The sequence below is a fragment of the Scophthalmus maximus genome, chromosome 16 (assembly GCF_022379125.1).
Source record: "Scophthalmus maximus strain ysfricsl-2021 chromosome 16, ASM2237912v1, whole genome shotgun sequence".
Lineage (NCBI taxonomy): Eukaryota > Metazoa > Chordata > Actinopteri > Pleuronectiformes > Scophthalmidae > Scophthalmus > Scophthalmus maximus.
Window position 1 is genome coordinate 463676 of NC_061530.1, and position 13407 is coordinate 477082.

General features: G+C 44.4%; 1 protein-coding gene across 1 annotated transcript in view; it reads left to right on the forward strand.

Annotated features, from left to right (window-relative positions):
• Positions 1-13407, forward strand: part of gli3 (GLI family zinc finger 3) — a 90235-nt gene that overhangs the window by 67973 nt on the left and 8855 nt on the right. Inside the window, exons 6-10 of the mRNA XM_035611633.2 lie at positions 2088-2249; positions 5777-5978; positions 7411-7630; positions 8645-8758; positions 9502-9642. Coding sequence (XP_035467526.2) covers positions 2088-2249; positions 5777-5978; positions 7411-7630; positions 8645-8758; positions 9502-9642 — 839 coding nt within the window. The remainder of the gene's footprint in view (positions 1-2087; positions 2250-5776; positions 5979-7410; positions 7631-8644; positions 8759-9501; positions 9643-13407) is intronic.

Here is a 13407-nt window from a genome sequence, read left to right on the forward strand (position 1 = left end):
CTTTTTTAAACTTTTAGTTTTTACATTTCGTCCATTTTGCTGACGCTTTTGTCCCAAAGCGACTTACAGTCATCAGGGCAGATACTAAGGTATTAAGGCATTATGACCTGGAATCCAGCGGTGTAACCCACTTCATCATACCGGCTTTTTCAACAGCAGACAGACAAAAACTTAATTTCCAAAAATCTATTTCTAGAATATAATATATATATTTTTTGAATTGGCCTGATGACCTGTTGTGGCCCTCATGTCCTTACCCATCAATTTTTTGACACTCAAGCAGCAGAGTTAGCTCAGTCATGTCCGCTGGAAGCTGCACCTTTGCTCACTCAACTCTTCTCTTGCACTCCCAACAGGAAGTATACGCTCAAGCTCAAAGTCTCTACCCTCCAATTTTCCATTACCACAGTATAATGTGCACCAGTCTCAACTCGCCGTGAATCCAAATAGTTTGTCCAACCTAGCAAATGATCCCATTTAGTTCATAATGCTGCACCTAATTACTCCTTGAATCAGTCTGGTGATTAATGAACCCGTCAGCCTTTTAGTTGTTAGTATATCACCATTCTCACAGCGAGCCTCCCTCTTCAGCACGTACCGAAAAGTACATTGGAATAATGATGAATTAATTAACACAATCAAATGGAGATTTAAAGTGGGTGGGATTTAATGCCACCCTCTTGCTGCCACACATTTGCTCCTCCCTCCCAACATGTCTCTTTTCCATGTGAGATGGGGTTTAGAGGTAGGCCTGCCCTGATCCCATTGTTGTGCTGAAGGAGCACCTGGTGGATCACCAAGTCTTGAGGCATGTCTCTGCCGTCTCCACGTCGAGTGCCTCACTGACAGACTTCCTTCTCACACTCCCCCCTTCTGCCCCCAGGATCGCACTGGGATGCCAGCGTTTCTGATTTAGAAATTCCGCAAAGCCCTTTTCTGTGCGTGGAGAGTGAAAGGGCCACATTATGGTTGAATGCAAAAGCAAAGCTAAGGCGGAACCGAGGAGACAATTAAGAAGCTCCCTCCTTCCAGTGAAGGCATAATACCCAGATCGAATGAATTTACAATTTTTTTCTGACATTCATTCAACCAATCATGGTCTCATATTGCAGGCATACAGGCCAGTTTTGAGAGGAAATCCCCTCATACTGTGTCTCTTTATTTATTTTGTCTTTATTTCTTCAGTTGGGGGGGGGGGGGTCTGTGGGTATGAACCGCATTCCATATCTGCATCCAAAACCACCATGTTAGCCTTCTCCCTCTCTTTCTTAGAATATTTGCATAAGGAAGCCCACCGCCACATGTTTATTTTTAGGCGACGGTTCAAGGACTTACAGACTCTACAACTACGGGAGTGACTTTGAAAAGAGAGGCATTTTGAGGAAGACAGAGGAATGAGATGGTTTGCTGTATTTTTATGTATGCAGATATATCTGGGCAGATTTAGGCCCTTTGTTTTCCTTCAGCGTTTGACAGAGCAGAGTCGAGGAGCAGGTTGCATATCTGCAGGCTGCAGCCCTGATGTGAACAACACACAAACACCATCTCTGGCAAAAGATGTGTCAGCCCACATACTCTTACCACACACACACACACTGTATATACACACACACATGTGCACGCTCTCCAAATTATCAAGGAAGTAAGAAGGAGAGAAAAGGCAGTTAAAGAATTGTATTGTCAGACGATTCGTTATGCGCCGCTCGACATGAATGCATCAATTAAACACTCGTGCACACTCACTGTAATCTCCGAGCAAGCCTCCAGTAATCCCCAGTGAGGCTCTCCACTTCAGGTGGTGCTCCCCGTGCTGCACTTTTGCTTAACTTGATGGTGTTGCTAATGTGCTCATTACTGTTCCGCTGAGTCGATTATCATCTGATGTAAATGAGAGCAGGTTCAGGAGGCAGTGCAGGTGTTCTCCCTGTCAGGCTTGTCTCACTAACACTTCTCCTTCCACTGTTGTTTCTCGACTTTCCCTCCTTCCCATTTCTTCTAATACCTCGTCTCTATCCATCGGTGTCTATAACATGTTCTTGCCATGCATAGCCTCACGTTTGGCTGACCTGAGTGTTCTCTTTCTCCAGTCCCTCACACGGGTCTGACCACAGCTGAGTACTACCACCAGATGGCCCTGCTGGCAGGCCCCCGCAGCCCGTACGCGACCGACCTGCTGCCTTCGGTGGCATCCATGGCCGGCACCAGCAGCGCCAGTGCTCTGCAAATGGAATACCTGCAGGCGATAGACAGTAAGTGTGCACTTTTCCCCAGAAGTGGTGACTGTGTGGCATTTCATGGCCGCGGCATCAGGTTTTCAGAAGCTTATGGAAACAGCCCTGTTTGCAGCTTTATAATGTGTTTGTTCATCTAAACAGGAGAATGAATAAATCAAGAAAAGGTCAATACCTAATTTTTCTGAAAAATTTTAAATCACCAAATTTGGGTTATAGTGGACAATCATGATTTCATCTGTTTCATTTAACATCAATATGCAGATGAAAAGTGAAATGACTATAATCTACGATGTATCTGGTCTTGAAGTTTAATTTGAATTTGAATTTATTAAGGAAAGCCCCTTGAGATGCAGCGTTTCATTTTCAAGGGGGTCCTATAACACAGATCCAGAATTTATACAATAGAACATACAGGAAGAACAAGAATTACATAACACATAAATGTTACAAATACAAACACAATAATAGATTGAGCTCGCTCCCCAATCCGCAAAAGTAAATAATAATAATAACAAAATAGCATAATAAAAATCATCGCCATCATCATAAATAAATGGAATAATCATGGTGAGAGTGATAAAATTAAAAGCATGAGCATGAAGTTTTTAAATGAAACTCCATATTGAACAGTTTAGTCTGAATCACCGCTGAATCCAAAAACCTGCACCTATTGACCATATTTTGCCATGCAGGTGAATCCCTGCCGACTGGCACTGCGCTTTAAACTTATGAATTATGATCACATACGTCTACATTAAAGCATGTTGGCCCCTGTGGGAATTCAAGCCTTTAAAATGCACATGTACAATACACCTTGTGCTATATATAGATCAAGCTCCAGCTCAACCACGACAAGGAAAGACCTGCATCTTTACTCGGACATTATTCAAATGAGCTATTGTCTCGGGCTCAAGACTGCGTGCAGAGGACTTATGCTAATGAGTTATTTTAAAGTGTAAATAGGAAATTAAACGCCCAGTGAATCTTAGAAAGGTCGGACAGCCTCACCCCCACTTCCTTTGATGAGAACGTATTTAGTCTGGCAGACTCCGCTCTCATGGAAATCTGGGGTGAAGTTCCCCCTGTTCCTAAGAACAAACTAATTAAAACTAGCCAAACTTGTGCGGGTATCAGAAAATTAATTGCTATTAAGTGGGAATTGGAATGTGCCACCATTCATCACTGGAGAAATCCTTTCTTCTGTGTCACTTTTTAAGATTAATAGACTGAGACAAAACAATTAGGGCCAAATTTAAGTGGAGATGCGCCGCTTCTCACTTCAAAATCGCCTGTGATCATTGCTGGTAATAACTCATCATGTTTCAACAATGTGTGTTCCAACGCCCGAAAGATGAACACTTGAAAGCTTTGTTGGATTTCAGTATAAAACAAAGAGCGGAGCCTGTCGCGAGGCTTCCACCGATAGTCTGAGCGTCCACGTTACTGCGGCTCTTTGTGTCTATTTCACGGTGCCACGGCTCCTCCGCCTCGTGGAACTCTCTACTCTTTTTGTTGACATTTTGACTCTTATTTGTGTTTTTAATATTTACTAATATACACGCATTTCAAACACTGGAAATGTCGTATATAACCCGAGTCATTTATTAATTATATGGCAACACATCATTTATGTTGGCGCTATGCAAATAAACTTGAAATGAGTTGAAATTACTTAAATTCCCCCCACGTAGCATTTATAAACAGTATATAAACATTCAATAAATTAGCAGTTGACTTAGGGTATTGTTTACTCAGATAACGGATGACAACATAGTAAAACAGTTAATCATATAAAATGTAAAACGTCCATGTGGCTGGATTCAACTACATTAGGGTGCGTTTTTTGCGGTCTATTAAAAGTTAATATAATGCTTAAAACTCAAGTCAAGTATTTTGAAATGTACCTTTTGCACTGTTTGTGTTAAAAGGAATTTATATATTATATATATTATATTATTTTTATGCCCAGAATAATAGTTTATTTCGTTTAGTTGTGGGTACAGTTCTTTTTACGTTCCACTCGGGATGGCCTGCTTCTCAGGTGGCCCCCAGGTGTGTCAGGGAGGGTTCAACCCCGGTTATGGACCCAGCTAATATTGCCAACACTGTCATTCTGGCCTGTCGGACCCTACCTGCCCATGAGAATTAATATCACGATGCCTAACCAGCCATTGCATCCATAAATCAAAAGGAAATTAGAGGGATAGTCCTGCTGGCCGATTTATCATTTGAGCTGTGCATTAATAAATATCACTCCCATGAGGCTTTGCAGTTGTGGGATGCTGGCGCTGCTCCCCATCAATAAACTGCCGCTCCTTATTTCTCACAAGTGGAACCCATCTCTCACACTGTCTCTTTAGGCTTTTTAAAAAAATCTGTCAAGGTAGAAAGTTGGTTTTGTCTGAAATATCAGGATAAATATATTCAATGTGTGATTCAAGCAGACAGAAATAGTGAAGAATCAGACATGTCAGGGAACGTCACCTGACTAACCAAAGTGTATTGTGTGTGTGTTTGTGTGTGTGTGTGTGTGTGTGTCCACCTTCCAACACTTCCTTCTCTAAGACATAAAAAGACAGATTTTCCATACAATCACGATGTAAAGGAGGAGTTGCTCTCCATGCAGCTCCACGCTGTAGTTGCATCTCAGGCCTTCTTATGCCCGAACACCATCACTGCACCACAGAAACATTTGCTAAACACACATTCACATCCACACACTCTGATTAGCATGTGAATGGAGTGCTCTGTAATCATTGGATGTGTCAAATGAGAGATGGAGCATTTACATTTGGGAGATGGATGGATTGTGGGGGAAGTAAATATGGAAGGGGAGTTATCGGGGCTGCATAAACCGGTTTTGTCTGCCTTTATAAGATAACTAAAAAAATGTTTTCTTTCCAAGTCTTGTGTCACAAAGTCCTTGTGTCAGTTGGTGCACAAAGCGCGACATCCCCTCACGTTTCCCCCCTCCTTCCGTCTGCCTCTGTCTTGTTTGTGACATCTCTGTGTGAGAAGACAACAAAAGTCATGTGTTAATCTCTACCCATGGCTCATTGTATGTGCAGAGAGAATGGTTGTGCTGTTTCCGCCTTTTACCTTTTCAAACCCCCTTTTTAGTATTTCCAGTCAACATTGATTGCATTTGAATAATGAGTCAAACTGAACTTGATTCAATATTACCATACACAGTCAGAGCAATTCTCCAAAATAAAAGGCATGTTTTCTGTTGGATGAAATGCAAGCAGTGCATCAAGTGACAGCCGAACACTCACTCAGACGAGCCTTTTGTCTGATGATTGACAAAAATGTCATCTGTTAAAGTCTGATTAGGTTAAAGTTTGGATGAAGTCAAACAGAAAATCATACGGAAACTGTAGGAACATTTGTAGGAATTTATCTTCTGCATGTCAGAACATGTGATGGGGAACAGGTAAGGGTTCATTTACAGTTCTTACAGGAAATGATAACCTTTTACTAGCACAGTCATTACTTTCTAGTAACTTCCTCAGAAAAGATACTTTTCTTTCCTCATCCTGTAGGCTCTCGCTTCCCGAGCCCGAGGCTGCCATCGCGGCCCAGCAGGAAACGCCCGCTGCCAATCTCGCCCCTCTCTGAGCACAGCTTCGACCTGCAGACCATGATCCGCAACTCACCCAACTCTCTGGTCACCATGCTCAACAACTCGCGCTCCAGCTCCTCCACCAGCGGCTCCTACGGGCACCTCTCTGCCGGGACCCTCAGGTAGCTCACGGATTTGAAAATGGATTCTGTGTCCCTATATTACAAGCAGCTCATTCCGAAAAAAATTATAATATTTGTTGCAATTTTAAAAAATATGGTATTTAAGATGAGGAGGATTTGCTTTTATGGGTATAAAATGTTTCCAATACATTCAGGACATTTTTTAACCAAATTTGGTTATATGTTAATTCTTCAGTTTATTTCTCTCAATTTTAAACAAGATGTTTCTAATTTTCTTAATATTGCCCAGGTGAAAAAGGGCTGTCCCAGAGACCTGTTTCATCCGTGAGTCAAAGGAGATTTTATTGATTATTCCTTCAGCATTTAAATAAATTATTGTCAGAGTGTTTTTCAGGAGCAGTGATTGTGCCGATGATAAATCAACAGTACAATCTCCCCGGGGGGAATAATGTTAGGAATGATTTTCTAATATCATTGGTCAGTATTTTTTCATCAAACACACACTCCCAGATGTCACCTTAAGAATTATATTCTAATGTAGTTACAATGCACTCTGCAGCATGTGTGTGAGAGAAAAGAGTAAATCTGTGTGTGTGTGTGTGTGTGTGTGTGTGTGTGTGTGATGTGTGTGTGCGTGTGTGTGTTGTCCATGTCAAACCCTCACGTGGGTGACGATCTCCCATCCAGCCAGTCAGCCTGCCTCCCCGGCGGCTGGTGTCAGTCATCCAGCACCCCTCATGGGCACGTCACATTCATCACGCCCTGGAGCCGGTGGCGAGCAGAGCGAAGCAAAAGAGAAGAAGACAAAGTAGAAAAGGAAAGATCCATTGCCCCACCCATATCCATTGATCAGTGATCTGCAAGAAGAACCTGATCAATCACGCTGGATACTCAGCCAATGTCATGGTGACAGGACCCAAATAACAGGGGCCAACAGAGTGATGAGTGATATGACAAGCGGATGTGTTACGGCTCATTGATTTCTACTGGGCTGGCTCGTAATAAGATCAGCGGACGAGAGCGAGGCGTCAGAGGTCAGGATGGATGGAGGCTGCTGCTCTCAGATCTGTGTTTATCTGCTGGTTCACCTGTGGTTGCACACTACCCAGAGGAACATCATTCTGCCTTATTTACAAGGCAGATTGTTTATCATCTCTATCATTTGCCCAGTGGAAGTATGACATACTGCTTTACACAGACCACATGATAATTCACTGTGTGTTAACAAGCTGAACATTCATTGGCAGGGATGTGCCGGCAGCCCCCTGGTTCCAGCATTACCACACTATCTCCTGTCAGATTGTCCTTAGGGATGAGGAGCTATCCAGAACAATCCATTTATTCACTGTCTTGCTCCTTTTTCCGCCTCGCTGCCTTTGCAACTGATGTTTTAGTGAAGTTGTACTTAAGTTTTATGATTTGTTTGATCCAACAAAACAGATTTGCATTTCCCTCCTTCTTCTCTCTCCAGCCCAGCGTTGAGCTTCGCCTACCCTCCAACCCCAGTGGCTTTGCACGTGCACCAGCAGCTGATTGGCCGTCAACCGGGCATTGTGGGCTCTGCCTTCGGCCACAGCCCGCCCCTCATCCACCCGACGCCGGCCTTTGCTACCCAGAGGCCCATACCTGGCATCCCCCCCTCTGGGCTGAGTGCCAGTGAGCGCTCAGCCGTCTCCAGCGACTCCTCACAGGTGAGTGCGGTGGCAGGCGCCTGTGCGATTCATCATCACGGGTAATAGATTGCAGTGTCGCATGCCAGCCACATCTCGGCGAAATGTAGCGGGCTAACGTGGTACAGGCAGGACCCCCCCTCCTTCATGTACTCATCTCCTGGGAGTTTCCTCCTACTTGTGTTGTCTCTTGTTTTGATGCTGCCGAGCACGACCCAGAATGTGCCTGCAGCAAACAACAAGAGGCTTGTTAGCATAGAATCCCACCGCTGACTCCATTAATCACTGAAGAGGGAATATTGACATGGATGGATGGATCCAGAGAGGCCTATTCCCTCTTTCCCCGACCCTTACTCTATGTGCGGGCCCACATTTGAAGTAAATATTCTTCTATATATTAACAGTCTTCCCTGCTGTTTCCTATTGCCTGCATTTTGTATGATCACAAACGAGGCCACATTGGGCAAATCAAAATGTCCATTTCCTCCTCCTGAACAAACAAAATATTGCTTTGGGGCCACAATGTATCTCATCTTTCAGCAAAGATAAGGCTGCTGAGATACATCATTCTACGTGTTACAAAACGATCGATTTTCAGGAACGACAGTAAAATAACCCCCAAAAAGTTTTTCTTCTCATAAGATTAAAATCATAAAATATACATGTTAATTCTTTTGTTAGAGGGTGCGCTTGGTATGTAACCAGAATTCCCCCCAAGGGCCAAGGTCAGGTCATCCATTGGTTCACGGAATTGCTTTCATGAGTTTGTTTTAATTGGAATGATTAGGGAAGCTAATGTGATCCACTGAATTGCATGGTTTTTAATTAGCATAAAGCTCATGGATGAGACTGAGGAAACATTGTGGTTGAACCGCAGTGTTTTTTTCTGGTTGATTAAGGTATGCATCAATTGACTGTATTTTTAATAATACTATAAATAAAAAATACAAATGAACTATCGAGTCAACATCGTGCCATTGAAGGCTCAAAATGATGAAATGGAAGGAGTGTGTTGACTGCTCTGTGTTTCCACAGACCAAACCTACGAGTGAATCTGCTGTGAGCAGCACCGGAGACCCAATGCACCACAAACGCTCCAAAATGAAACCAGAAGAAGAGCTGCCAAGTCCCGGTGCAGTGAGCCTACAGGTGAGGCCTGTCTGCATTTATAGAATATATCAAGCTTTATCTTCAGTTAATGACTGCACGGACATTCTTCAGTTACCCGGCAACACCGTCGTCATTCTGGCAGAAAGTATCACACTGCTAACTGGTTGGTAATCCCTGTATTCACCAGTTTTATTTTGAGACATTTCTCCTACAATGAGACGCTGGTTACCTGCAACAATAGACAAGCTTACCGGTCTGTTGGTGTTGGTTCCTCACCCTGCTCTTATCACTTTCACTTCCCGAAGCGAAACAATCCATTTATCTTTGGGACACTGGGAGGAAATTGTTTTTGCTTTCCTTTTTTTCTTTAAGTGGCTGGGAAAATTTAAGAGAAATGCGATAATAGTGAGTGTTTGCTTCTGCAGGAAAAAAAAAGAACCTCGTAAGAGTCGATATTCATTGGCAGATACAGCCTGAGGTGTCTGCTGGAGGCGGCAGGCTTCCCTGTATTTGTCCCACACCAAATCTCTGCGTTACTCAGCTACCAAACAGTGTCAGTGGGCTTGATAGAGCAACCTACAGCAGGAAGAGGGGGTTAGAAGTACAGAGCCATGCTTTCAGTGCCACATCTCCGCTCTCCACAGTCCCAGGGTCACTGCGGCTGAGGCCTGTAGCCAAACCACTGTTGCCTGTGCCTCTCATGCAAAGCAGAAAGGTGGTCAATATATTATTTTAATGGATGATGGATACTGGGCAGTTCCTTTATCTTTTCACTTTTTCAGGACCATCCCGATGGCATGACCATGGTGAAGGAAGAAGTAGACAAGGACGAGAGCAAACAGGAGCCCGAGGTGGTTTACGAGACAAACTGCCATTGGGAGAACTGTTGCCGCGAGTTTGATACGCAGGAGCAGCTTGTACAAGTAGGTACCACACACACACAAAAACAGAAACGCAGAGAAAGAACTGTGGCTGGAAAATGTTTCCTTAACTTCAGCTTCAGCAGAACATTTCCTTCTAAACCTGGACCAAGATTTTTAAAAATGTCCCTATCCTGAAAAATCCCATTCAAACAGTTTCAAAGGGACACAAGGAGCACTCTTGATTTGTGACTCATCACTTCTGTTCCCACCTGACCCCATGTGTTCTCCAGGACTAGAGCTGCTCTAACGGGGCGACACAACAGGTTGTTCACAGCTCAGATGGCTGACGGCTGACAGAAAGAGCACCAAACCAACAATGGGTTTGGATTTCTGTGCTGAGAGAGTTTTCACACTTGCAACATTCCAGCAACATCCCCAGCAGCTGCAGCGCTCTGGACAATGCTTCCTGTCAGGCCTGTGTGTCTGTGCAGCAGCAGCAGCCAACAGCAGAGTCGGAGCTGCAGGCATCGACTGATCCTGGCCCTGGATTCCTGATTGGATCCGGGGACGGTGGTAATGGGCTCAAAAGCTGGAGAGCACATCTCACAGCTCAACGGTGCTAACTGATTCGGTGGGTTAAGCCTCCCATAGTCAGGATGTGAGCTCTTTGGACTGCACTGGACCGGCCCTCCTCCTGGCTCTTATCAGAACTCTCCCACAGCCCGCGAGATGGATGGCTCTCATCACATTGCGCCTGAGGGTTCACCGTTAAGCTTAATATTAATGACATTATGGTCGTATCGCCCCCACTATGGCTACTTACACTGACGCACAACGGAAGAGACCAAACTGATGCTGGAGAAATTGAGAAAATACACAAGTATGATGCTGTGAACAAGGGATGCTTGGAGTGCACACACACACACACACACACACACACACACACACACACACACACACACATGAAACACACATCACCACGCATCTGATAGAAAGATCCTCGGCTCTCCACAGCTGTCTACTTGCCGTCTTGACATTGCAATCCTCAGCTGCGGTGGTAACCCCTATCTATAATTGATATCCTCAGCGCGGAATGGGCTGCCTCCCGTGTTTGAAGGGCTTGGCTCAAAGGTTGAGGATCTTGACAACTTCTTGCCCCTGTTTCAGGGGGCGGGATGAGCTAAGGTGGTGGGAGAGGAGGGGAGGAAAAGCTCACACTGATCCTCCCCCTACTGTAGTCACACCAGGTGGCCAAATACAGCAGGTTCCTCTCCCCATTCCTCCACACGCAGGGTACTATCCAGGCTAACCTTCCCAAGCTGCGCTCACGATCAGATTGCCGTGTAGACAGACACCAACAAAATCCTCATTAGTTTTCCATTTTTCCATCTCGGAATTGTTTTCTTTTCCCCAGGATTTGACTTTCTGATTTTGCATTTCATTCCTCATTTTCTATGCACATGCAGATATGTGGAGAGATGCCAATAAAAGTCTTCGCCTACAGAATCCCTGTCCTCTAATTCAGCAGAGCGGACGAGAAAATGCTCTTATCTCTCTGCACCCCCACCCCCCTCAGTAATAGGATAAGTACAGTATTTGGACCACAGTGGCGCTCCTCTCACACTGGGAGGGGTCTGTGGGTGGGTGGAGGGGGGTCATATAACCAAACAATGGAGCATCCCTTCCCCCCGAACTTGCCTTCTTAAATGGCTTTGGGGAGAGAAAAAACATGATAAGAAAAAAAAATGCCTGTTAACCATTTTACCACAAAGTTCAACATGGACTCATATTCAGCATTAATTGTTTTAAAACTTTGTTCTGTTGTTTATGAGCTTATGTCAGAAGAAAGGCTTTCTGAAGTACTAAACGCAGGTGCTGCTTTGATTCAAATATCCCCTCTCTTTGTGGTTGGTCTAATTTTAGAGTTAAGCCTTGACACCACCCTCGTTGCTCACCACCTTGTTCAAAAGCACTCCTGCCGTGATCTGGATGCATATTTTTACATCCAGAAATGTGCTCTTAGCATGACGTGCCACGGCGTTCCTTTATCATCTGAGCGCTCTCGGTGCAGCCGATAAGATAAACATCAGATCTGTGCAATTTAGCTCACTTATCTGTCCTACCCAGTCAGCAAAAGCGAGGCGGGTGTCAATTTTGGTTTGCTGTATTTATTTCATTCATTACATTTCAACTCTATTCCACTCTATCTCCCTCTCCACTCAGCTCTGCGTTCTGTGGCTCCCCCATTTTGGGGGCATAAACTTCTCCCTCTCTCATTTTCTCTCTCTTTGCCCTCGGAGGGAGTACTTTTAAAGATAAGGCCTGGTGGCTTCTTTAATGTCCCTCTTCTGAAGTGGGCTTTTTTCCCTGTGGTTTGTCGCCGGAGAGGCCAACCCCACTCTCATAATTCCCTAATATGGCCTTGCTCAACAATCTCACAGTATTTTCCCATTGATCTCTGATACTTCAGTAAGGAGTGAATTTTCACTGCTGTCGTATAGCAACAAAATCTATATTGTTGCTTTATTATATATTGTAATATTGACCTCACTATGTAAAGTGCCTTGAGACAATGTATGTTGTGATTTGGCGCTATACAAATAAAATTAAATATTGCTTTTTTTCCCAGTAAGAAGTGGTTGTAGTCATTGAATATATGGGACAACAAAATAATAAGGTCTGGTGTTCAGATGATTGAGTCGAAATAAAAGCGTAAAAGCCAATTTCTTTTCATCACATAGATTTGCTCGATTCATTTGTTCTTGTGTATGTATTCACTACGACAGCTGGACCTTTTCTGGCTTCCAAACTGGACAATCCAGCTCAGTCAGCTTGCAAGTAACTGATTTAGTAGGAAGTGAAAGACTTTACGTGTTGGTGTGTGTGATAAGTTGGTGGTCTGGATGTGTGTGTTCGGACTGCTCATCAGGCCTTTCTCCCCACCACAGTCTACCGTTCTGTTCCTGGTCATCTCACTAGGTGGCGTTGTGCTGTCCTCGGCTCTCCCAGCTGCTGCTTGCCTCCCTGGTGTTACAGGGAGATAAACGTGGGCACAGCCCCCCCCCCCCCCCCCCCCCGGCTGCTGGCGTAGGCCTTTAATTGGTAAAATGCAGATTTTTTTTGATCAGGAGAAGGATTAGGCCCCTTATCTGTCTAGAGTATCTTACTCTGAGATGAAAAGACTGTGCTGAATTACACATGCCAATTCTAGCTCCCTGCCCCCTGCTCGCTCGCTCAGTTACTCTTATCCTCCCCCCTTCCCTCACTCACTCAATTTTCCCCCTTTTACTTCTTCCCTCCCTCCCGTCTTTGTCTTTTCATTTTGTTTTTTTCCTCTCTCTTCACACAAAGCACTTCAGCAACTGACATCACAAAAGAGCATATGATTTATTAGGCAGTGTTTGATAAAGCTAAACGGTGTTGCGGGTCCCACAGCTTAGTGAAATTGCCTTGTAAACAGGCCCTCTTTTCATGCACGCTTGCATTGTAATGCATGAGGGCTGTGTCCCAGAGAGGGTTTGATAAGGAGACATGGAGATGGATACTGAAATGGGCAAATGCTGGGATACAGGGAAAACAAAACAAACACAAAAAAAGATAGGCTTCGGTGTAGTACAGGAATGCATGTAGATTTGCGTCGGTGTGAGCACCGGGGGGCATAGAGGAACGGAAACTGATTGGGTTTTATTTTTTAGAACAAGTATAAAATAGTTTGTGTGTGAGCACCCAAACATCAGGGGTCTACACCAAGAAAACAGCATCTGCACCAGTGTGTGTGTGTGTGTGTGTGTGTGTGTGTGTGTGTGTGTGTGTGTGTGTGTGTGT